This window comes from Lynx rufus, unplaced genomic scaffold (genome assembly GCF_022079265.1).
Source record: "Lynx rufus isolate CCGP_SWC_20201006 ecotype Redwood Valley unplaced genomic scaffold, mLynRuf1.p SCAF_2, whole genome shotgun sequence".
Classification (NCBI taxonomy): Eukaryota; Metazoa; Chordata; class Mammalia; order Carnivora; family Felidae; genus Lynx; species Lynx rufus.
The window spans coordinates 7580034-7604031 of NW_025814834.1; the positions used below are offsets into that span (position 1 = coordinate 7580034).

The window sequence follows — 23998 nt, forward strand, 5'->3', positions numbered from 1 at the left end:
GAGAGATGGCCAGAAAGAGGGAGACAGAGGATCCAAGGTAGGTTCCGCACGGTGAGCACAGAGCCCAATGTGGGGTTCGAACTCACGAACCGTGAGATCGTGACCTGAGCTGAAATAAAGAGCTGGCTGCCTAACCAGCTGAGCCACCCAGGCGCCCCAGACGGTAACGAGCTTTTAAAGACAATATCCTTGTTCGGCAAAATTCAAACCTAGCAATCTTCTATCTTGTCCTGGATTATTTATGGAAACATGACTGGTCCATGAAATCTGCTTCAGGAGACTGCAGGTCCTTGAGTGACAGGTGTAAGCAGCCTTGGGGGAACTCAATCCGGCAGCGGAGTTTAGGATAGCAAAAAGGAGCAGAGCCCCCTGGCTCACTGAACCATGGAAACCAAAATCAATTGGGCCAGCCCCGGGACACGGTCATGGTAAAATCCCAGGATCAGCTGCCAGGGTTCCCTTTCCCCAGTGCAGGTTTTACTAACGTCAAAGGGTTCCACATCTCTTATGTAGCCGTTTGGCTCACATTCGAGTGACGTGGGGTGTGACGGGGGGCAGGGTGAGGACGTGCAGAATGCCCTGTGAACAGAAAAGGGAGAGTCCAAGCCCTTCCTAATCATGAATACAATTACCCAAAAGACAGAGAGGCCTGGAACCTGAAAGGCTTGCATCTCGGAGAGGAACAAGGGGTGCTGGCCACTCCCCTGCTCGACCCCCAGAAGTTTCTTATACATCATCTTGTCAGAGTGAGAGCCCCTTGCCTCCCTTCTCTGCCCCCTGGAAACGCTAGGGACTTAAGTCTGAGTCATCTGGGAACACTCTCAATTTGAACCGTGACGTGAGGTATCTACTCTTCTCAGACAGCCCAGCAGCAACTAACACAGAACCTCTGTCTGGTGCAAATCATTTCCATGAACAGCAAAACCAGGCTCTGATCGGAACTCACAGAGGAAGCACAGACTGGGGATCTCATCATGGTATACAAACCATTCCCATCTTGTCACGCGGGTGGGGGACAGCAGCTGACATCAGCCCACTCCAGATGGAAACTTGCGAAAGGCAGGTGGGGGGGTCTGGTGCCCTGCCCACCTTTCCATGCTGGCAAGCCAGTTCTCGGACAAGCCTGAACATCTCTGTTCGCAGCGTAGCGCACTGGGGGTCTCTGCCTTCTCCTGGAGAGCCTCTTCTGCCAGGCTCCCTGAGGGGCACAGCTTGGTCTGGGGACACAGAGGTGAACACGGAAGTGCTCAGGATGCCTCAGAAGCACTGCCAGCCCCCTGGGGTGCTGAAGCTTCCTGCCTCTTCACACCTGTCCAGGCAGCTCCACCTTGAGAAAGTCCTCATTACACCCTCTTCTAAATCCTGGATGCCTTGGCAAGGAATCAAACACCCAACCCTTTTATGCAAAAGGGGAGGAAACCTCTGATTTATAATGTGCATTTAATTCTCTTACATAAGCACGGCTTTCTTCTAGAGCTACAGTCCCTCTCCAAGATCACAACCACTATCATCTTTTAAAAAGACCAGTAAGTACAGAGATGCTTCGAGACCTTGAAACACCTGGTTACAAACAAGCACTGTGCAGGGGGTGGAGATCCAACGATGAACAAGGCGCCATCCTTAAGGAAGTCACTGTCTCAGAGAAGGAGACAGGGAAGAAAATGGAAAATGACAAAGCAGTGTGACAATGTGATCAAGACAGGTGACAGTTATAAACAAAGTGCTAGGGGAGCCCTAAGTGGGAGGGAAGGATGGGCTGGCCAGTGCAGCGGGATTGGAGGTTCAGTCTTCAGGTTCCCCGAAACTAAGACAGGTTTAAGGGCGGGCGGGGTGTGCTTTTCCCTTCTTGAAGAAATGAGCCTGGACAGAGGCAAGCAGAAAGAAGCAGGCAAGTGAAAAGCTTCTAGAAGTAGGGTAAGAGCCAAGTTCACTTGGTAAAATCATAAGACACAGTCCTCAGAGTTCTGCTGAGGGTCTGTTCTGGCCATAGCAGCGGCCACTGCCCGGGAACCTCCTAGGGGCACTGGAGAGTAGTGAAGGTCACACTTAGGACCATCCCTGGGGTACCCGGTCTGGTAGGGAGCACATTTCTGTCTCTGGCTACCTTCTGCTCCCTCTAATCACTCCAACCAGAGTTTCTTTTCATAACATTAGTTTCTGGGTTATTGCAAATGCTTGAACCTGCTCAAGCTGCCTTCTCTCGTGCAAACTTTATCAGTACTGGATTATTTCGACCTCAGTCTGACTTGTGTGTCTATTTCTCAGTGGGTTCGGAAAGAACGCAGAGGAGAGAGCAGCGCGATGGGGTGCATCCCATGAAGTCTCAACAGGGTGGGCATTCCATGCCGTTCAGCATCTCCTCGCCAGCTATGCCCTTCCCCGCCCTTCACCACCGAGTGAGTCGGGGCTTCCCTTCCCAAGCTAGCCTTCTTTTACAAATCCCACCCTACCCAATAACCTATTCCTTCTGCCCCGTGACAGCGGACTATGCCCTTGCTTTTATCTTATTGGGGTTTCTTGTAAGTACACAGAGTTCTCAAGTTCACTGTGCAACCTGAAGGTAGGAAGTTCGTCTTCCACTGTCTAAGGCTCCTTTATAGAGCTGTGAGCGGTACTTGTAACACAACAGGAACTTAAGAAATATCTGCCTGGTGAGGGTCCGAGATCATGTCTGAGTCTGTATTTTTAATAGCTTCCAGAATAATACTACCCATATTCCTTCTAATTTTTGAAAATTATGAGTAAATGACTATGTGGCATGCCTAAAGGAAGGGTGAGCACATGAAGAGTTTGGGGTTGTAATAACAAGTTGCTCGGCACAGTCACTCTGACACTTAATGATATATGTGAGTTTTTATGTGTATGTTAACAAGCCACAGATAGTGTTCAGCTCCCACAGTGGCTGTAATTAGTGTTACGTCTATACAACTAGGTCAAGTCTTCGGGTCTGTCTCTTGTTGGGATGCATAAGTACGGACTGTTTTCCCAGACTCTGTGTGGAATTAGAGTGCCATCTGATTCACCCCTCCCCTTCTCTCACAGGACTCCCTGTATTCCCAGGTCTCCCCGAGGCCTGAGGCTGCAGTCCATTTTGCCCTGTTGCTCTCCTCCCCTCCACAGAGGCCACGCAGATGAGCCGGGTGCTGATTCGCTCAAAGGAGCACAGATTCTTAGCTATAGACTTATTTATAAATGAGTTAGAACCTTTAAATGAAAATTTCACTAATAGAGTTAGTATGAAAGCGGTAACTGGGAAAAACAGGGGAAAAACTGACAGGCTGATGTTCTTTAAGCCTTGCTAATTCTAGAACTATCTCCATGGCTGAAATAATGTGCATCTGTCAACATTTAAACAGAAGCCTGACCTTCCAGTAGAAACCTTCCTGTACTGTTTATGTCTACCCTAAAAAGAAGCAATAGCAATTTTTTTTAACTTATTTATTTTGAGAGAGAGAGAGACAGAGAGAGACAGAGAGAGAGACAGAGAGAGTGAGCATGCAAGCAGGGGGGGGGGGCAGAGAGAGAGGAGAGGCAGCGAATCCCAAGCAGGTTCCCAGCTGTCAGCGTGGAGCCTGATGTAGGGCTTGAACTCATAAACCTCGAGATCATGACCTGAGCCGAAACCAAGAGTTGAGAGAAGTGTAGCAATTCTTATGGTGGCAAAGATTACATAGAGCTATTCTGCCCTGTAGTTTTAATTGAATTGGATTTCCTTATAATTATTCACTTCAGGCCAACCCAAAGCTATTATACACAGGAGGTAAGAGCCACAAATAAAGCTAGTGAAGTTACAAATATTCTCTGAGGATCTAAACATGCAACAATAATTCTCAGAACCATTTCAAAGAGGATGGGTTTCTTTACTGATTCTAATGAGAAGAAAGATGGACCTGGTTGGGGTGAGGGGCTGCTCTCCAGTCTCGGATTCAGCAAGGGGTTAACAAGATGCTTTCAACCACCTCTCTCGGTCATTTTAGATTTTAGGACTCTTAGGAGTATTTTCTATAATGGTTAATGCACGTAGGAAGAGTCTATATAGGCAAGACCTCATGAAAATAAAATCAACAAAACAGGAAAGATGAAGGAATAACCCAAGATCACAGCCACCGGGATATTTCAGGAGACCTAGACACAACTTTGAGAGAGAGGGAAAGAGAGGCAGAGATAGACAGACAGATACACCCCTCGTAGACAGAGAACTCCTGACAGTTCCACAACAGGTGCCAGTATTCATAGGCTACTGGCAGGAGGAGAAGTTGGTACAACCTTTCTGGAAGGGACTGTGGCAATGTTTGAAGATTCTTTCTATTTTCTTTAAGTTTGTTTATTTTGAGAGAGAGGGAGAGCGAGCGAGCAGGGGAGGGGCAGAGAGAGAGGGGGAGAGAGAGAATCACATGAGAGAGAGAGAGAATCAATCTCATGAACGGCGCGAGGTCATGACCCGAGCTGAAATCCAGAGTCAGATGCTTAACCGATTGAGCCACCCAGGCGCCCCTGAAGAGTCTCAAATATGTCTGTACCTGTGACTCTATCAGCATAGTTCTAGGACTGTCCTAAGGAAATAATCAGAGATCAGAGCAAAGACTTATGAACACAAGGTAGCTTATGGCATTATTATTTATTGTATAGTAAAACTGTAATCTAAATATCCACAGTTGAGGCATGGTTAAGTGTTCCAGAGCATTTAATATGTTGAAATATTACATAGGCACTAAAATGGTTTAGAAGAATTTTGAATTGCATGAGAAAAACTCATTCTATAATATTAAAAAGCATGACATAAAAATTATATGTATGTTATGCTAACCACTCCTCCCTCTTGACATGAAATGTTAAGGAGGATATTCATAAGGAACTATAATATGACAAAATATTAGCAGTGGCTCTTTCTGGGTGATAGAGTTACAGGTAGTTTTGATTTCTTCACACTGTTATATTTTCTAAATTTTATAACATGAGAATATACTTACTTTTTTATAGACAAAGGAATTTACTTATGCTTTTGTAATCTGCTATAAAGCCTCCTTTCTAGGGAAAAGAGGGGATCAGAGAAGACTACCTAAGAACTGGGCACAAGGAAGTGTTTCTCACCCTCCTGCCTGTCTAGTGCCGCATGGCTGCTCATTCCAGAGTCCTCCGCACTAGAGCTCATTCCTAAACAGCTTACGGACCGTTTAGATGCTCCTGGCTAGCAAATGGTTACCTCTAGGCCAACCTTCCCGGCTGACCCCTGAACCCCTACGCCCACATGCTCACTTTACATTTCTACCTGTCCCTCTCCAGTGGACCCTTCAACAGACCCTAGGTCAACAGATCCTAAACAGAAGTAATTATCTTGCTTTTCAACTCTTCCATCCAGGTGTGCCCGGGTCAATACAACCTACTGTACTGTATAACCTACGTGCCCAAACCAGAGACCCGATTCCTCCGTTCTCCCTCACATCTAATCAAGATCGTCCATTTGCCAAGCCTCCATGTTCCTTCCTCTCTTGGATCTGTGATTTTCTCTTGCCCCGTGGCCTCCCTCTCACGTCAGGCCCTCGTCATTTCTCTGATGCATTATGAGCTTTCTCTGTTTTGTTCTTCTTCCGTCTACTCTCCATCCCACAGCCATCAGCTCTTTCCAAAACACAGTCCTGATCACGTCACTTCCATGGTTAAAATCTTCCATGGCTCCCCCAGCTCACTCCTGCAGTCTTCAAGGCCTAGCCTCTGCCTCCTTTCCTAGCTACTCTCCCCCCTCTGCACCAGCACCATGTACCCTGGAACAACGTGCCATTGCCCAAATGTGCCATCTCTTGCCCCTTGCATGCCTGCACTAGCAGTTTGCTTGGACCGCCTTCTCTTGCCTTCGGGGCCTGGCTAGCCCCTCGACCTTTTGAAAATCCTAGAGTACACACCGTCTCCGCTGGCAAATCTTCCCTGATCCCCTGAGACTGTGCTGGTCCTCTCCAACGTAGTCTCACCATACTCTTAATTTTCTGGGTGGTCTGCTGGCTCCTTCAGCTCACTGTAAACTTAAGAACCTGGACTTGAGTCTCATTCCTTCGTTCCTTATTCCTTCATCTCCAGCAACTAGCACATTCAAGGTACCCAATAAATGCTTTTGGAACACAAGCCGAGTGAAGAACTCTATGGCTAAGACAACAGAGACCAATTCTACAAACATGTCCTACCGTCTGATCAACAGCCTACCCTTGTGTTTCAGTGATGACGTAAATAATAAGACCAAGGAAGAGCCAGACAGGATGAATATCCCGTCCTTTTCACCTCGCACCAAATATCACACTGCCCAAAAATTAAACAGTAGAGAGCTGGAATGTTCATTTCTTGCAAACAACTGTATTGGAGAGGAGGAACAGAGACATTCTCTCTATAACTGTAAACGTATGATTCAACAAAACGTATTGCTACATACAGCAACAGGGGCGGGGTGGGGCGGACATGCCACACAGCTTCCGGAGAGCCCTCCGGAGAGCCCTGTTTTGCCACGAGCAGTCCCGCCCTACGAGAGGGAGGGGCCAGCACCACTGCAGGTGGGCTGGGGACGAGACCCCCGCTGGGAAGAGGTTGCAAGCACGCAGAGGTGGCAAATGAGAGCCACTGCTCTTTTTGCTTCTGGCTAATTAAAGCTACCTGACTGTAACTAGGGTAAGGGAACTGGTGCTAAACTGATTCATTCCTCCACTTCTGCCCTCCAATTGGACCTGCTACACATGGTACTAATCAAAGGAATAATTTCCTTAATTGCATGAAACCACCCCGAGAGCTAACTTAGCACAACATTCTCCATTACCCAGCCCAGATTCCCTGTGCGGCGAGGATGCGCTGCGTGGGTTGGCAGAGCTGAGTTTCACGTAAGCAGGGGTCAGCAAGCTGCGGACCACGGGCCAAACCTAGCCTTCTACCTGCTCTCGAACGGCTCATGAACTAAATGGGGTTTTTACATTTTTAAATGATTGGAAAATCATCAAAGGAAGGATACTATTTTGTGACGTGAAAATTCTGTGACATTCAAATTCCAGCGTCCTTAAAGTTTTATCGGCACACGGCCCCACTCACGTGTCTGTCTGCGGCTCCTCTCACACTGCAACAGTCCACAAAGCCTAAAATAGTGACTATTTGGCCCTTTACAGAAAGTCTGCCGACCCCCAACTCAATGGCTGGGCTAGGCCAAGGACATCCAGAGCAGCATGCCACAGCAGCTTGGGTCCCACGGTATTCAAAAATTATTTTACCAACAAGTTTATCTTTATAATCAAGTCCACTCAAAGATACTGCCTGATGTTTGGGCTTCAAAATCATGCCAGGAGGGAGTCCTATAAGATGTAGCTGAGAACTTAGTAAAGGCTCCTTTGGGCTGGAGGAATCGCCTAAGATGGAAATATAAGCTTTTCTTCACCACAACTTTCTCTAAATTCAGAAAGTCAATGGCTCAGTAGGAGCCATTCACATCCCTGTCCACCTGCTGGGGGTCCCCAAAAGTGGCCCAGTTTCTTGCAGGCCATCCCGCTGGTTTCTCAAAGAAGCCGGCACAGAGTGGGCTCTCTCTGAAGTGCTACGTCCTGCCTGAGGAATGTCGGGCTGGAGGGAAAGCCCTAGAAAAGTGTTGGTGTAGTTTCCTGAAAATGACCAATACTCCCCGAGACGTTTTTGACGGTTCTATTTACCACTCCGCTACCCTCCCTTGCTATCCTTTCTTTAAGGCCAACGCTAAGGCACAGACTCGAAAAGGAGCCCGAAGCCTTGTCACGTCATGGGCAGAGTCATCTGCCTCTCTGGCGAGGAGGCCGGCTGGGAGCACGCTTCGTGTCGGCACAAACAGAAGTACCAGAGCTCTGCACACTCTCGAGGCCTGTCGGACAGGCCCGAGTCACAGAGCAAAAACCAGAGAAAGGAGGGAGAGCTTCTCACGGTTCCCCTTCCTCAAAATTCAAGGTTTGCATATGATGACCAACCATAATGGTTACTTTTCTGATAAACACAAAAACACTGGGGCCCCCTTTTAAGAAACAGAGGAGTGACGTATGTGACCACAAATAAAACGAGAATCCGTGTTAAAGTCTAGAATGAACATGACCGCAGAAAGCATGAAGATGGGAAGAAACCACCTGGAAGGGATACTCTTCAACTCCTCCAACCAAAAAGCAAAAAAAAAAAAATGCATCTGGCACCTGCATTTGCTTTTGGGGCAGTGAAAACACAGGAATGTCACTTCACTGAGCTAGAACCTCTTTAGAACCAGGTTCGAGCTCTAGGTAAAAGAGACATTTGAGGCAAGTAATCCGACCTCTAAGGCAGTGCTTCCCAATCTGTTGCACACCACGTACAGAGCTTGCTAACATTTGACAGCATACTCGGGGAAGCAGACAAGACTTTAGCGGGTGGTCCTCCGGGAGCTGGCGCCAGCCCAGACTGTCTCAGGTGTGGGTGAGGCAGCTCCGGCCCGAGCGGCTGACTGCAGGCACCCAGTGCTCAAGCAGTCCTGCGCTGCTGTGGCTCTCACAGCCTCCGAACCAGTCTGTCCCTGACGGACAAACAGGCGCTACCCGAGTACCCTCCACCTCACTTATTTGGAAGGTCATCACGATGAACTGATTTCTTACAAAGGTGTAACTTCTGCTTTAGCAGATTTATTCTGCATTCAAGGGCATACTGTGTGACACGACGGCAGACCCGCTCGCAGAGCCTCTCTCATTGAGGCTGGTGCAAAAGGGCGTATTTTTTTAGGACTGCCACCAAAAATGTGGACATGGTAAAACGAGGCAAGCAAAGCATCAGAGAGAAACTCCAAGCAGCAGGCCACGCCAAAAGCACTGAGGAAAAATGGGTTTTCTCGAGGGCAAATGCAGGCAGCAGGCACCGGAGAACAAATGCGGTGACTTCTGAATAGGGCCATTTAGCTGATTTATAAAGGATCTCGCCAGTGTCCCTTGCTGAGGGAGATTGATGTGCTCCTCCTTCTAAAGCTGTGGTCCACACAACTTGTTTTCTGGGGAACCAAGGAATCAACTCCAAGGATGTACATCCATTATTTTCAAACCTTAATTAACTGGAACCTAATTAGGACTTTTGAGGGTTTTTTTTTCTTTTCTTACTTTGAAGGAAAGCTTTTCTCTCTTAAGTCAGCATGGTTTAAGTGGAGGAAAACGGAACAAAGAGTCAGCTTGCATATAAGCAACATGCATATAACCTTTGAGGGGGCATCAGCTTTCTAATTTACAAATTGTGAGGGCCAATGAGATGCAGATGTCTAAGGTTATTTTCAGCAATAAAATTCTGATTCTAAGATATGCCAACAGATCAGTCAGTGTCAATCAGTAATCTGTGATCATTCTTCTACCTTGACTACCACACCCCTAGGATCCCAATGTGAGCCGAGATCACCTAACTGATCCTTTATATTTTCATAGTTATAGAGTATTTCATATACTTAATCCAATCAAACTTTGTAACAATCTGATAGGGTAAGATCTCTAAAATGTTGTAACAGAAACCCTCTCATTTGATGTGCTTGAGGCAGTAGTTGGGAAGTTATTCTAGGAGCTGGCTAAAGACGGGAATCATACAGAAGATATCTATCTATCTATCTATCTATCACTAAACATTTATTCCAACTGAATTTATTCTTGTTTTTAACTAAAAAAGGTATTTTTTTTTTAATTTTTTTTTTCAACGTTTATTTATTTTTGGGACAGAGAGAGACAGAGCATGAACGGGGGAGGGGCAGAGAGAGAGGGAGACACAGAATCAGAAACAGGCTCCAGGCTCCGAGCCATCAGCCCAGAGCCTGACGCGGGGCTCGAACTCACGGACCGCGAGATCGTGACCTGGCTGAAGTCGGACGCTTAACCGACTGCGCCACCCAGGCGCTCCAAAAAAGGTATTTTTAAATAGGCTCCATGCCCAACAGGGGGCTTGAACTCAGGACTCTGTGATCAAGAATTGCACGCTCTAGCAACTGAGACGGCCAGGCGCCCCCTTGTTTTAACTTAATTTATATAGATATGCATTCATTCGTTTTTTAAAAATACAGAGCCCTTTAAAAGAGGATGCCGATTAGATATCTACATATTTCTTCTGCATAAATTACACTCATAATTTATCGTCTATAATTTATAGTTTCTGTTTATTTATTTATTTTTTATTTTTATTAAAAAAAAATTTTTTTTTCAACGTTTATTTATTTTTGGGACAGAGAGAGGCAGAGCATGAACGGGGGAGGGGCAGAGAGAGAGGGAGACACAGAATCGGAAACAGGCTCCAGGCTCTGAGCCATCAGCCCAGAGCCCGACGCGGGGCTCGAACTCACGGACCGCGAGATCGTGACCTGGCTGAAGTCGGACGCTTAACCGACTGCGCCACCCAGGCGCCCCTATAGTTTCTGTTTCTTTAAAAGAGAGGGAGAACTTAGACTTCTGTAAAGCCATCTGAGTACAGAATTCTTCCTGAATTTTATGATTTTTGCCCCCTACTCTTTTATAAAAATTTTTTTAACGTTTTTATTTTTGAGAGAGAGAGAGAGAGAGCGTGAGCAGGGGAGGGACAGCGAGAGAGGGAGACACAGAATCAGAAGCAGGCTCCAGGCTCTGAGCTGTCAGCACAGAGCTTGACATGGGGCTTGAACTCAACAAACTGCGAGATCACGACCAGAGCTGAAGTCGGACGCTTAACCGACTGAGCCACCCAGGGGCCCCAACCCCCTACTCTTTTATAGTTGTCATACCCAAACAGCAGAGTTTTTAAAGATTTATCCTCATTGAATCTTTTCAAACAATTTTAGTTCTCAGAAACAAAAGCTTTTTTTTATGCTCTTATTTGGTCGGTTAGACTGCATAATTACAGCAACACACACAAACCCGGCACAGTCAGGTTTGGGAGTAATTAGGAATGCTCCTGAAACACACGAGGGCTCCTGAAACACACGGTGGGGGGGTGCACCGAGGAAGGAGGGAGCGTTAGCCAGCCCGCGCAGCATGCCGTGGGTACTGATCACTGGGTCCTGCAGAAGAAATGAGGCACACTGGCAGATGTGACCACGGGACATCCAGGTGAAAAGTTCAAGAAGGCAGGTGGAGAGGCAGGTGGAGAGGCCTGTCTAGAGCTTGGGAAGGAGGGCAGGGCCAGAGAGACGGATTTCGGCATCATCAGCAACCAGTCAGTAGTTAGAATCATAAGAGTAGAGCATTCATTCAGGAAGGGAGTGTGGACAGAGAAAAAATAGAGGGTGAGGTACATCCTAGGGAATGTGAACCCTATAGGGGACAGGAGAGGAAGAGGCTTCTGCAAAGCGACCAGCGGGACACTAATGGAGATGTACAGAGGGGAGCAGAGAACCAGGAGGTGAGCTTCAAAGGGCCAAATGCAGAACAGAAGTCTAGGAAGCAAGAACTGAAAAGCATCCTTGGATTTGACAACCAGGCAGCCACTGGTGAGTGAGAACTGGGGTGTGTTCACACCCCCACAAAGAATTTCACTGAATGAAAGGAAGGACATTTTCCGTCATCTCCTGTGCCTCTGGTCCCTCTTCTACTGGCTTTGCGGTCTGTTTTGGCGGCCACTCCGACTACGGTCTGCCCATCAGCATTTGTGAACAGACAGGTCTGCTCAGGCTGCCTGAGCCCAGGTTGGGGAGGGGGAGCATGGGAGCTCCGGAAGGTCCCTCAAGCAGGGACACAACAGACTATCCACTTGCCCCAAACGCTGCTAACTTAATCCTAGGCCCAGGGCAGCAACTCTTTGTAATGCCCGCTGAGAAGCGTTAGTGATGCTTATCACAAAGGGTAGGATGAAATGGAGCCTTCAATTAGAAAGGCTTTTGAGATCTCTCCAAGCTGGGACACTCAGAGAAAGACATCTCTGTGAGGCTGCGCTCTTGCCAGTCCTCTCCATCAGCCGATCCTGAGGCTCAACTCTTTTTTCATACACCCAGAAACTTCCCAAGCACAGTGACCAGGCAAGGCGGGCAGTTCTTGGGGGTTTGGGTAAGAAATATAAGAAAAAAAATCGCACGATACACGGAACACGGACTCGACTCTATAATGTACCGACAACTATTGAGGAAAGAATTCCCAAGTCTTAAGAGTTGCTGCGTGTGGAAACGGACTTGGAAATGTGACCAGGTTTGAGTGACAGCTGCCGAAGTCCCAGAGGGCCACCGGCATGGCTGTGGTACTCAAAGAGCAGTCATACCATTCTGGGCCGTCACTTTCTCCAGCGGTCAACCTTCCACAGTCTCCTCAGCTCTCTGCTTCTTCAAATACGAATCCAGGGGGCGCCTGGGTGGCTCAGTCGGTTGGGCGGCCGACTTCAGCTCAGGTCACGATCTCACACTCCGTGAGTTCGAGCCCCGCGTCGGGCTCCGGGCTGACGGCTCAGAGCCTGGAGCCTGTTTCAGATTCTGTGTCTCCCTCTCTCTCTGACCCTCCCCTGTTCATGCTCTGTCTCTGTCTCAAAAATAAATAAACGTTAAAAAAAAAAATCAAATACGAATCCAGAATTATAAACATATAACTCTTTTTGGAAGACAAGGGATAAGAAGAAATGCCTTTTTTTCTAAGCCTCATGATCCGATACTGGTCAACTACCTTCTAAACTTCCGTGTTTCCTGTTCTCACCTCCATTCAGAGGGATTTGAGGTAGGAATTGAGGTAAGGCTCAAATACGGGCTACAGGCCTACCAGGAAGGACCAGCTGGGAGTTCTGGTCACAGGGCCGCCCACACAGACACGACCCTTTTGCCTTGGCTCATGTCAGTGGGCCTCGTGTGTCTGTGGAGTTTGGAGAGCGGGTGAGAGTTAGTTCCTGCCTGCCTCAGAGAACAACGTTTTAGGGCTGTGACTGGGGAAAAAGGAGGGAAGGTCCCAAGACTGCCATGCTGAATCTTACGCACACTGGGCTCAAGCACAAGTCAAATCTGTTGGTTGCACCGAAAAAAAAAAAAAAAAAAAAGTGACTGACTTGATCCAAACGCAGCGCGCCGTCCACAAACCGCTGTTTGCGTAACTCCTTTGCAATTCCGTGGAGATTCAAGACGGCCTGGTGTACCTCCTCGCTGGTGTGCTCCGGGGAGATGGGGGGCAGCTCCTTCTCAGGGATTTTCTTAGTCGGGCTTTCAATCATGCTCTGTGCGTGCTCGTAGCTCAGTTTGGTGCAGGAGCGAATGATGGTCCGACCAAACCATTCACCAAGGATCTGCAAAGACAGATTGTGAGGGAATCATGAGGAGGATTTATTTCAGGTTCTTCTTTCATGCAACCATTCATCCAAACACATTCTACAGAGCTTTGCCAAGCACCGACTCGGGGCTCAGGATGGCATTAGGTTCCAGCTAGGCATGAAGGTCGATCAGTGTGGAAGCTCCTGCCCGCGGGGAGCTCAGACTCTGAGGCGTGGACAGTGGACAGGCAGCGGAGGCCAACAGAAGGTCTGGAAGCACATGGGTGGCCAGACCAGGCCAAGCAGGAGGGGACTCAAGGTGGAGGGCCTGCTGGAGTGCCCCTTCCTTAGTTGGGGTGAGTGGTCATCAATACCAAAACTGGATGGGGGAGAAGGCCTGGGGGTAGATGCCAAATATGTGACAGATGAGAACAGAGGCGGACAAGCAGGGTGGAGGTAGAAAGAGAAAAGTAATTCCAACTTATTCTATTTGGAGCATTTATGTCAAAACAAAGTCCAGAATGGGGTTTCTCAACCTCAGCACTACTGAGTGGACCAATTCTTTGTTGTGGGGGCCTATCCTGTACACCGTAGAATGTCTGGTGATATCCTCGGACTCTATCTGATAGATGCCAGTAGCCCCTCCTGCAACCCAAAGCTGACAACCACAAATATCTCCAGACGTTGCCAAACATCGATGCCCTGGGGAGACTCGGCCCGGGCTGAGACCCACTGAGCTCAAAGACACGCCCAAGTTCAGTGCTGGTGCTCGTTGCAGTGGGATTACCGTTGGCTTGTATCGTATCCTTTAAATTTGCTTGTGTTCTCTACGATGAGCAATTTATTGCTTTTAAAATAAAAATAAAAGAAACGTTCAACTATTTTTGGGAGTCTGAGGTGCAGGGAGGAGATCCAGACGGTGGGCAATGTAGCAGGCAGTCGGGGTGTGGGTCTGGGGCCTGGGGAGATGACTGGTCTACTGGTGGGGAGCTGGCGGTGTTGGTGGGAAGGTTCAAGAAAGAAAGAAAGGGCAAGTGAGAGTCAAGGCTGCATTCTCTACTACCTTCTCCATTTTTGGGGGGAAAAAGACAATGTGGAGAATGAAAACAAAAAGCAAGAGAGCTCAAAGACATAGGAAAAAAATCAGGAGGGTCTGATGTTAGAAGAAAGGGGCTTTAGCAAAGAGGTACTCAAAAGCCCCAACAGACACTTATATAGCACTTACAGTGAGACAAGACGCTTCCCCCAGAGAAGCCATTTAACTCACACGGCGACCCCATGATGTAGGTTTTATTATCCTCATTTGCAGAATGACACCGAGGCACAGACACATTAAGTAACCTTTCGAGGTCATAAGCTGGAAAAGGCCCAGCCAGGAACTGAGCCACAGCAGCACCGCCAGAGCCTGAGCTCTTAACCACCAGCGAGTGTCAAATGCCACTTGGATGTTAAGGAAGATGAAAACAAAGAAAATGTCTTTGTGTTTAGTATTTGCTTAAAGGTGATCTTTAGGAAGGCATTTTGGGGGGAAAGGTACGGGGTGGGGTGGGGGGCAGAGTGGAACCGCAAAGCTGTCGGGGAGGAACCACCCTCAGGGCAGCCAGAGCCCGCTTTCCAGCAGCCTGGTGCCCACGGCCCTTGTGCCATTCAAACAGCAACATCTCCTCTGTGTGTCATGAGGTGAAGAAGCTTCGGGAAGCTTTGGGTTAAGGACAGGAGCACAGCTGTGGTGGAGGCAATGCAAGTGGAGGACGGCTTCCAGGAGGCTGGCAGGACGGAGGACTAGGCTGTGTTTATGGGGCGAGGGGAAGAAGCCGGTACAAAAGGAACGGATCCCGGGCCGAGTGGAGGCAACCCACCGATGAGAGAGGAAGAGTGGCCTGGAGAGGAGGCAGGAAGGAAAGGGGAGGTGAGGGAGGCAAATCTGGGGGGAAGAAGTGGGGAAGTGACAGCATTCACATCAGCTAGCCGAGGATGAGGGAGGGTTGGGGGGAGCTGCTTAGGGGCATGAAGGAAGCAGAAAAGCTCTGAGATAGATACTGTGGGGAATGGATTCACGAGCAAGGAAAGGCCAGATGTACTGAGAGCTGAGAGGCAGAGAGGGCTTGGGAAATGGGAGCTCCAATCAGTAGGGAAGCTCTCAGCCTGGGCTTGCAAGCATCCCCTCTGCCTTCCTTTTCACCAGCCCAACCATTCTGTTCACAACCTCGGAGATACGCTTCCTGAAAAAAGGCCATTTGAAGGATCCATAGGTGTTCCCAGGGGGAAAGGAGAGAGCCTAGCCCAGGGGGGCTGCACACACCACAAAGCCTCTGTGGAACACAGGTACCACCCTGGAAGGCTAGAGAGACCCCTCTGATACCCTAACCCTCCCCCGAAGGAAGAACCAACACTCTTAAAATGGCAGCCAAGAAGCACAGGAAGAGAATGACAGCAACTATTCTCATTTTCCTTTGACTCAGTGCAAAGAGCCTCATTATAGAATCTTGGACCTGTAATATCAGACTTTAATTTTCTTAAAAAAAAAAAAATCCTCAAACTACACTTTCTGGATTATTCTGAGAACCACTCCTAACCAAAAATGTAAGTGATTCAAATACTGTGCTCATGGCTCTTCTGCTGCAGCAAGTAGGCCCTGAACTTGGCTCTCAGGAGGTGTCCTGAGTGTGTCTAATGCAAGAGGAAAGAAAGAGCCAATGCCAGGTATCGTCCAACAGTCCCGGTGGGGAAGGAGTGTGTGCAGGTCTCCAGAAGAGCCCCTTTCAAGGTCAGCCCATGCTTGTCCTTCTATTACATCCACATTTCCTGAAAATTCCCCATTAATGGAGTTGCTCCAGCCTCCTCTAGAATGACAGGGCCGTGACCTATTCATTCTTGTGGTCACAAAGATTTCCCCTGGAGATTCAGCTTGTTTCCTTTTCTCCATTTCACTCCAAGCCCAGTCAATCCTCCTCGTTCTGTGTGTCAACATTTTGTTTGACAGTCTGTCTTTTGCACATTTGGGGAAACTTTCCCTTCCATTCCATTCCACACCTCTCTTTCACACACCTTACAATCCCTCAGGCATTCAAGTCATAGGACATCTGGCCTTCTGGGGTCTGGGTCCCTTTTTCCTAGAGGACACAGGAAACCACAGTGTGCTCATATGGGTGACTACCACACACAGGTCACAGGGACTCAAACCACCCTGACTGGGTGTCTATTTTCATGTAAACTGGTGGGTCAAGAACGGCTTTAAATTTTTTTTTTTTAATGCTTTTTATTTAAAAAAAAAAAATTTTTTTTTCAACGTTTATTTATTTTTGCGACAGAGAGAGACAGAGCATGAACGGGGGAGGGGCAGAGAGAGAGGGAGACACAGAATCGGAAACAGGCTCCAGGCTCTGAGACATCAGCCCAGAGCCCGACGCGGGGCTCGAACTCACGGACCGCGAGATCGTGACCTGGCTGAAGTCGGACGCTTAACCGACTGCGCCACCCAGGCGCCCCAATGCTTTTTATTTTTGAGAGAGACAGAGACAGAATGCCAGTGGGTTAGGGGCAGAGAGAGAGGAAGACAGAATCAGAAGCAGGCGCCACGCTCCAAAGCTGTCAGCATAGAACCCGACGTGGGGCTTGAACTCATGAGCTGTGAGATCATGACCTGAGCTGAAGTCGGACGCTCAACCGACTGAGCCACCCAGGCGCCCCAAGAACTGCTTTAAAAATCTAATGAAAGCTCCGGGTCCTCTCCTTTGGAATATTTACGTACAAAACTTTGCAGTAAGTTCCACAAGGTTCTGAGACAGCCTGCCAACCCCAAGCCCATTATGTCCTCGCTCTAAACAGAGCTTTGCTTCTCCCTCAGAACCCTCTGATGAAAGTGCTGAGCGCTGACTAGAGGCCGCTTTTCATCCGCAAGAGTTCTTAAAATTTATTATCTGTGACTCGGCAAAATCACCAGTCTACCACTCCTCACCAGAGCTCGAGAACCACACACACCAGCCGCATTATCTCAGTGTGCGCCACCTTTCCCCTGATGGGCACCTCTGCTCCTCAGCCGGTGATAGGCAGCCTTCCTACCAGCACACGCGAGCCCCACCAAGGCCAAGCCTACGGCGCTGACGAGAACTTTCCTGGAGCGCTCTCACCTTACTTGAGCACCCCCACCCCTTCATCCCCGCATCCCAGGAAATGTGCACCAGCCTCCTTTCTGAATATACAAAGGGCTGAAGTGCAAACTCTGAAGAGCCATCAAGAACTTTCTGGCCCAGTGACAGTGGCCTCAGGCAAGCAGAACCCATCCTGCTTGGACATAATCCAGAGACTGTGGGAATCATACCTGATACACAGATTTAAAAAATTCTTAAGCCAGGAAAGCACTGGGGAGGTAGCAGAGAAGCAAGGGTGCCCATCGCTGCCGTGTAGCCAAGGGCGGCAGGAGGGCAAAGACCCACAAGGGGGTGGGGGTGGGGTTCCCAGGGCAGCATGCCTGAGAGTGCGGGAGGAAGGTTGCTCTGGATGAAACACCTCATTAATTTCCAATTTGGAAACTGTGTTCACATCAACGCCCCGTCCATAACCGGGGCCAGTGGCAGAAGACAGAAGGACAAAGAGTTTTTCATGGAAAAAGTAAAAATGCCACAAGGAGTTTCATAAACAAAACCCTTTCAGAAGGAAGCTCGTGTCCTTCTTTCCTTTGCTTCATCACAGGATTTGGGTCGCTCCCCTTCTGCAGGCGGCAAGTTCCCCGCACACACTCTAGGACGCTACTGTTTAAATGTCAGATCAAAAAGCGTGCCAACACCCGCGGAAGGCACATGGCTGCAGACAACCTGGTTTAGAAAGGTGCAAGTAACGTACACCTCAAGACCTACTTTTGGGCACCAGGTAAGCCAGGGAAGAGCCCAGCACGTGACGGCACCAGGCCCCGTCTGGGGGCAGAGCGCTCGCACCTGCTACCTTTTAGAATCTCTTAAGCAGTACCTGGCGGGAGTGTAGTGTTCAGCCCATTTTACGGTTGAGAAAACAGGCTGGCAGCTCGCAAAAAGTCACACAAACTCCTAAGTGGCAGCCAAGACTGGATCCGTATCTAGATATTTAAGAGTCAAAATTTAGCATTATTTTTATTATATTTCAGCTGAATATATGCTATTTCGGCTGGGACAGTGAAGTAAAGGAAACGAAATATGCCTCCAGTACATACCAACTTTTTATAGTTTACAGATACAAAATTGTGAGGAAACTTACCCTTTGAAAATTGTTCATTTCCATTTAAATCTATTTTAAAACTTATTTTGAGAAAAAAATGTCAGTGCCTCCTTATAAGAAAGAAATCTCTGATTTAAAAAACTGCTAATGATGTTGAACATCTTTTCACGTGTCTGATGGATAAACAAGATGTGGTGTGTGTGTGTGTACACACACACACAAACATTAGTTATAGAAAAGAGTGAAACCTTGCCATTTGCAGCAAGGTTGACGGAGCTAGAATGTATTAATGCTAAGTGACATAAGTAGTCAGAGAAAGACAAATACCATATGATTTCACTCCTATGTGGAATTTAAGAAACAAAACAGAAGAACATATGGGAAACGGTGTGTGTATGTGGGGGGGGGGGGAGGAGAGAGGCAAATGAACCGTAAGAGACTCTTAATGATAGAGAACAAACTGAGGGTTGATGGAGGGGGGTGGGGATGAGCTAGATGGGTGATGGGTATTAAGGAGGGAACTTGTTATGATGAGTGCAGGGCGTTGCATGTAAGTGATGAAATCACTAAGTTTTACTCCTGACACCCATATTGCACGGTATGTTAACTGACTAAAATTTAAATTAAAAAAAAAAAAAAGACCTGCTGATGAGGTTAATTAGTAACTTTAAGGAATTAGATACAAAATCACTTCTGCAGCAGCTCTGGGCTTCTGCATGTGAACTATTCGGTTCAAAAAACTTACCAGGAAGAAATTCTCCTGACTGGAACAAAAGCAGACTGGGGTGACCAGGGGTGGGGGCGGGGCAGATTTCTGCCCCTTCTTACACCTCTGGACACGAGGCAGTCACGGAGTGGTGGGGGAGCACGGCGCGGACACGAGAGAAGTCAAAGGTGCCAAGAACATGCGTGAAAAGGAGGAGGGGCTCAAAGACAGCTAGGAGGGGCAGACGGCGACTTGTCTGTGACAGAAGGTGCTAGTGACTACAGTGGGCACAGGGTGAGTGGTAGCTGGCTGAAGGGCAAGCGGGGGTCTCCTCTGCGGGATCTGCTGTGACTGAGTGAGGTCCAGGTCACCTCTTAGAGAATCGAGAAGACCAGGGGAGCTTTAAAGAGCAAATAACAGATGCAAGCACAGTCGGCAACATAATTCATTTAGACCCAGCTACGGCTCCTCCTGCTGCGAGGAGAGGCTCCGAGGCCCGCTGGGCCCACCCGAGACCCTTGCCAAGGGTGAGGAGGGAGCCTGGGCAGCAGAGGGCTGTGAGTTCGCTAGCTTGTTTTAGTGTATAAGGTGGTTTATGTGCTAGACTTCTCTGCAAGATTTATTTTATAGAAAATAAGCCTGAGTAAACTGTGCTCTCTTCTACTGTCTCAAGGCACCTGCCATCAGCCTAGTCTGCTGACCCCAGACTATAATTGGGCCCCTTCCCATCTTGATCGGGAGGCAGCTGTCTAAACTTCTAAGCCTAAGAGGAAACAAGGAAACTTCCTGAAGTGTTTGCCTCACAAACCTAGGAAACGGCAGGAACGTGAGAAGAGCCTGAAGGCCCGGATGTGGTTAGGAGACAAGAATTCCATTCCTATGACAGAGGAGGAGGGCACCCCGCCTGAGCAGTCCTTGAAAAGTGTTCTCTTTACCTCAGACAGTTGCACGGGGGTGGGCAGGGGTGGTGGCCTCGCTGGGAGGCCCAAGAGCTGTGTGGGAAGAAAGCTAGAGGTGGAGGGAGAGGGAAGAAAGTGTAGGGAGGGTAAGGGAGGAAGGCTTCTGAGGACTGGGTTCAGATGGAAATACAAAATAACAAATTTCTAAAGCCACTGAGGTTCATTCATTCAGCTCCAGCCTTTCAACAAGATGAACCTGGCCCATTTCTCAAAAACAGAGGTCCTTTTAAAGACAACTAACACAGTGACCCGTTATGTTGTTTAATAACCTGAGGGCTCAAATCTTTAGGGTTAAGTCAAATACACTATTAACAGCACCAAAATGCAGGAGATAAGCTGAACAAATATAATTTTTAGCTCTTTGCATGACAGCCTCATAAATGATAAAAGTTTTTTTTTTTGGTTTTGTTTTTATTTCTTGAAAATATTTTGTTTTGAATTCTTATTTTAATCCCAAGGATTTGCAGCAAAATCGATGCTCACAATTTAGTCAGCTGTTACCCCGAAGGGACCTTAGGTAAGCCTCTAATTGGCTGGTGCCCTCATTAGCAAACTGGGACAGGAAGGGCCCAAGAACACAGCAGAGTTTTTCCAAAGGCTACTCTGGTCCTGGGTTGTCTCCACAGGCCTGAAATAAAACAATTCTGCCCCTGCCTCTACAAAGGACTAAAGATGGGTATTCTGGGAACTTTTCTATTATTCTCAGAATCTCTTTAGAAGCTATTGTCTCTCACCGGGAGCTGCTTGGGCAAGATTTCCACTTCAGGGTCTGAGGATAAAATACAAAACCCAACAAGGAGTTTATCATTAACCGAAGCCCCAAGTTACAGGATACTGTGCACGAGTCTCGGCCCCATGAACCTGCCGCAGACGTCTGCCCAGGAAGAGCACACCATTTTCTTTGTCAAGTTTCACAGGGTTCCCACAAGTAGCAGCTGGTGTGGCAGCGGCAAGGTGAGCGTCGAGAGCAGTGGGGTGAGAGCCTGTGGAGGGGTCGTCATGGGGAAGCTGGCAGCACACCTTTCCCAGCGACAGCCCTGGAAGGCCCTCCTCAGCTCCCAGGAGACAGCTCAGGAGCGCTAGGAAGGCTGCCGTAGATAAAAGTGCCTCTCCAGGGGAACACCATTCCAGTTAAGCAGACTAAATAAACAAAAATTGAAAACAGGTATGCGATTCACTTGAGGAAATCGTTTTTGAGCAAACATGACACTGTGCTGTATGGGAGGAGATGAAAAACTTAAGAGTGGGCTCTGTTTACGAGGATGTTAAAATCTGGTAGGACAACGGATCTGTGCACAAATGGCTGTAAAGTGCAGGGGACAGGCACTGCAGGGGTGGAGAGATGGGGGAAAGGATTCTGAGGGAAGGTGGGGGCCCCCCGTCTGCTCACCTTCCCAGACTGTGTGGCAGGGGTCCCCACTCTTCACCCCCTCCAGGCTGGGCGTGCTGGTGGTCCCCTCCCCCTACTGAAGGCTAATCCCGGAGCTGAGGTTTGGGTCCTGAGCCTCCCGCCCCTTTGTGAGCTGGCTCCAAAAATGTGTTCCTTCTTTTCTCCTCTTCAACACCTCCTTTTTTTTTTTTTTTTTTTTTTTAAATTTTTTTTCAACATTTATTTATTTTTGGGACAGAGAGACACAGAGCATGAACGGGGGAGGGGCAGAGAGAGAGGGAGACACAGAATCGGAAACAGGCTCCAGGCTCTGAGCCATCAGCCGAGAGCCTGACGCGGGGCTCGAACCCACTGACCGCGAGATCGTGACCTGGCTGAAGTCGGACACTTAACCGACTGCGCCACCCAGGCGCCCCAAACACCTCCTTTTCTATTCACCTTCCCATACGGCCTATAAACGTATTCCAATACCTCTTATCTGTTTATCAAAAATAAAACAGGACAAACAAATCTCAAAGTAATTCTTACTTTTCTTTCACTACAGTGGTAATACACATTAATTGTAGAAAACTGAACAAAATACAGGTGGGAAATGGAGAAGAAAAAAAAGCTTCCGTAAGTGCACCATCAGGAGATGACTACCGTTTCTATTTTGGTGCCTATTCAATTCCTGAATCTTCAGTACCTTGTGTAGTTTCCAAATAGAGCAAATACTCAATGAGTCTTTACTAAATGAGTGAACGGAGGACTAAAAGCAGTTTCATGGAGGAAGTGGCATTTTAGATGGATCTCAAAGGTAAGTAGGATTGCTACTGGTAGAGGTGTGGGGAAGGACATTCTGGGAAGAGGGGAAAGCACATGCAAAGTCTCAGGAGCATGGCAATTACTAGGCCAAGCAAAACCTTCGGTGGCAAGAGTAGGGGCTCAGGGGCCTGGAGGATGGACAGCAGACGGTCACAAAATGGGGGAAGGGCTGGTGGGGTCTTTGCATGTCATACTCTGGAGACTAGACTTCTCGGGGCGGGGGGGGGGGGGCGGTAATCCTAACCTAAGACCATGCTGTGGGAGGATGTTGAGCAACAGGGTAAAGGGACCAGATTCACCTTCTGGAAAGTCATGTAATAGCACTGGGGAAACAGAATGGAGAGCCATGAACAGTCTTCTCCCAACATCCCAGGGGAGGATGGCAAGGACTTGAGTGGGGGTGGTGACTATGGGAACAGAAGAGAGGACTGATTAGAGATGCTTTGCGAAGAGGGAGCTGTTAGCACTCAGAACTGATGTGACAGATGTAAAGCAAGCTAAAGACTGAGAGTGCGAGTGGCTCGGGGGGTGCCGATGCCATTAGAAGACCTAGACGACACTGGGCTGAAACCCAGGTTGGAATGGGCACGTGTTTTACTGCATGAAGAGAGGGGAATGGGCGAGGGAAGGCAGAGAGGGATTGTGACTCTCTGAAGCGGGGGGTGGACTTCAGCAGGTTCCCAGGGAGAATGGAAAGTCACCTGGGGGAATGGTGGATCTTGAAGGGAAGAGGAGTGGAGAGCTGGGGCCATGGGTAAAGGTTTGAAACAGCTGTATTAGTAGTAAATGAAAGGACTCCTAAGTAGCAGCCTGAACTGGTAGACAGCATGGTTCTCCCACAATGTCCAACGTACATAAATGCGTGCATGAAGCAGGGCCTGGACAGATTTTCCTAGAACTACGGGGAATGGGCAGAGACCTGATGGATATTCTAGAATGGCAGTTAGGGAAGTCTGACCTCAAGTGAAGTTAGGTCACGGCAGCTGGGGTGGGGAGGTGCTACCTAGTGGAGAGGTCAGTTTGATGATAAAAGCAAAGTGAGCCAAGATGCTCACGTCAACAAAGACGGTCCAGGAAATGAGAAGAGACTCTAGTCCCGAGATGACTTTGTAGTCCATGCATTTCTAGCAGAGAAGACAGGGAGAAAATAACAGGGGAAAAAATTCCATTGTAAAGACTTCTAGATTTTATTCAGAATGAGAGACTGGAGAGTTTCTAAAAAGGAGAGACAAGACTTAATTTCTGACTTAGAAGGATCACTCTGACTGCTGTATAAAGAGAAGATGAAGTGGGGCAGCAGAAGCTAGGAGAAGAGTTAGGAGGCCACAGCCGTCCAGGTGGGGGATGGTTGCTTGGCCCCAGGTGGTGACAGTGCTCGCAGTGGTAAGGAAAGGGGCAGATTCTGGAGGTGGTTAGAAGGCTAAGCTGAGGTGATTTATTGGTAGACTGGATGTGAAGGGTGAGAGAAAGACCAAAGTCAATAATGACCTTATGGGTTTTGGCCTGCATAAATGGCTGAAATGAGGTTGCCACTGATTGAAGCTGAAATAAGCAACTTCAGGAGCACACTGTCACCTTCTAACTGAGCCAGACAGCACATGGCAGGGATGTTGTGGGAGATGCAATTGTGAGACCCTTCCTTTATTACTTTGACCTTTGACCCCGAGATTCTAAGGTCTAAGGACTCAGTAATCAAGTCCGATTCACTGCTTGTGACCTCTTTAAAGTGTAACGTTGGTGTTTTTACAAAGGTGACTTCAGATTGAGATGTCTCGATGAGTGCGGCACACA

At 48.2% G+C, this 23998-nt stretch overlaps 1 protein-coding gene across 5 annotated transcripts in view; it reads right to left on the reverse strand.

Moving 5' to 3' along the window:
* The window catches only part of DIS3L2 (DIS3 like 3'-5' exoribonuclease 2), a 351293-nt gene that overhangs the window by 64352 nt on the left and 262943 nt on the right, over positions 1 to 23998 (reverse strand). For all 5 annotated transcript variants that reach the window (XM_047083241.1, XM_047083242.1, XM_047083240.1 and 2 more), the window contains one exon: positions 12961 to 13194. In XM_047083241.1, coding sequence (XP_046939197.1) covers positions 12961 to 13194 — 234 coding nt within the window. The remainder of the gene's footprint in view (positions 1 to 12960; positions 13195 to 23998) is intronic.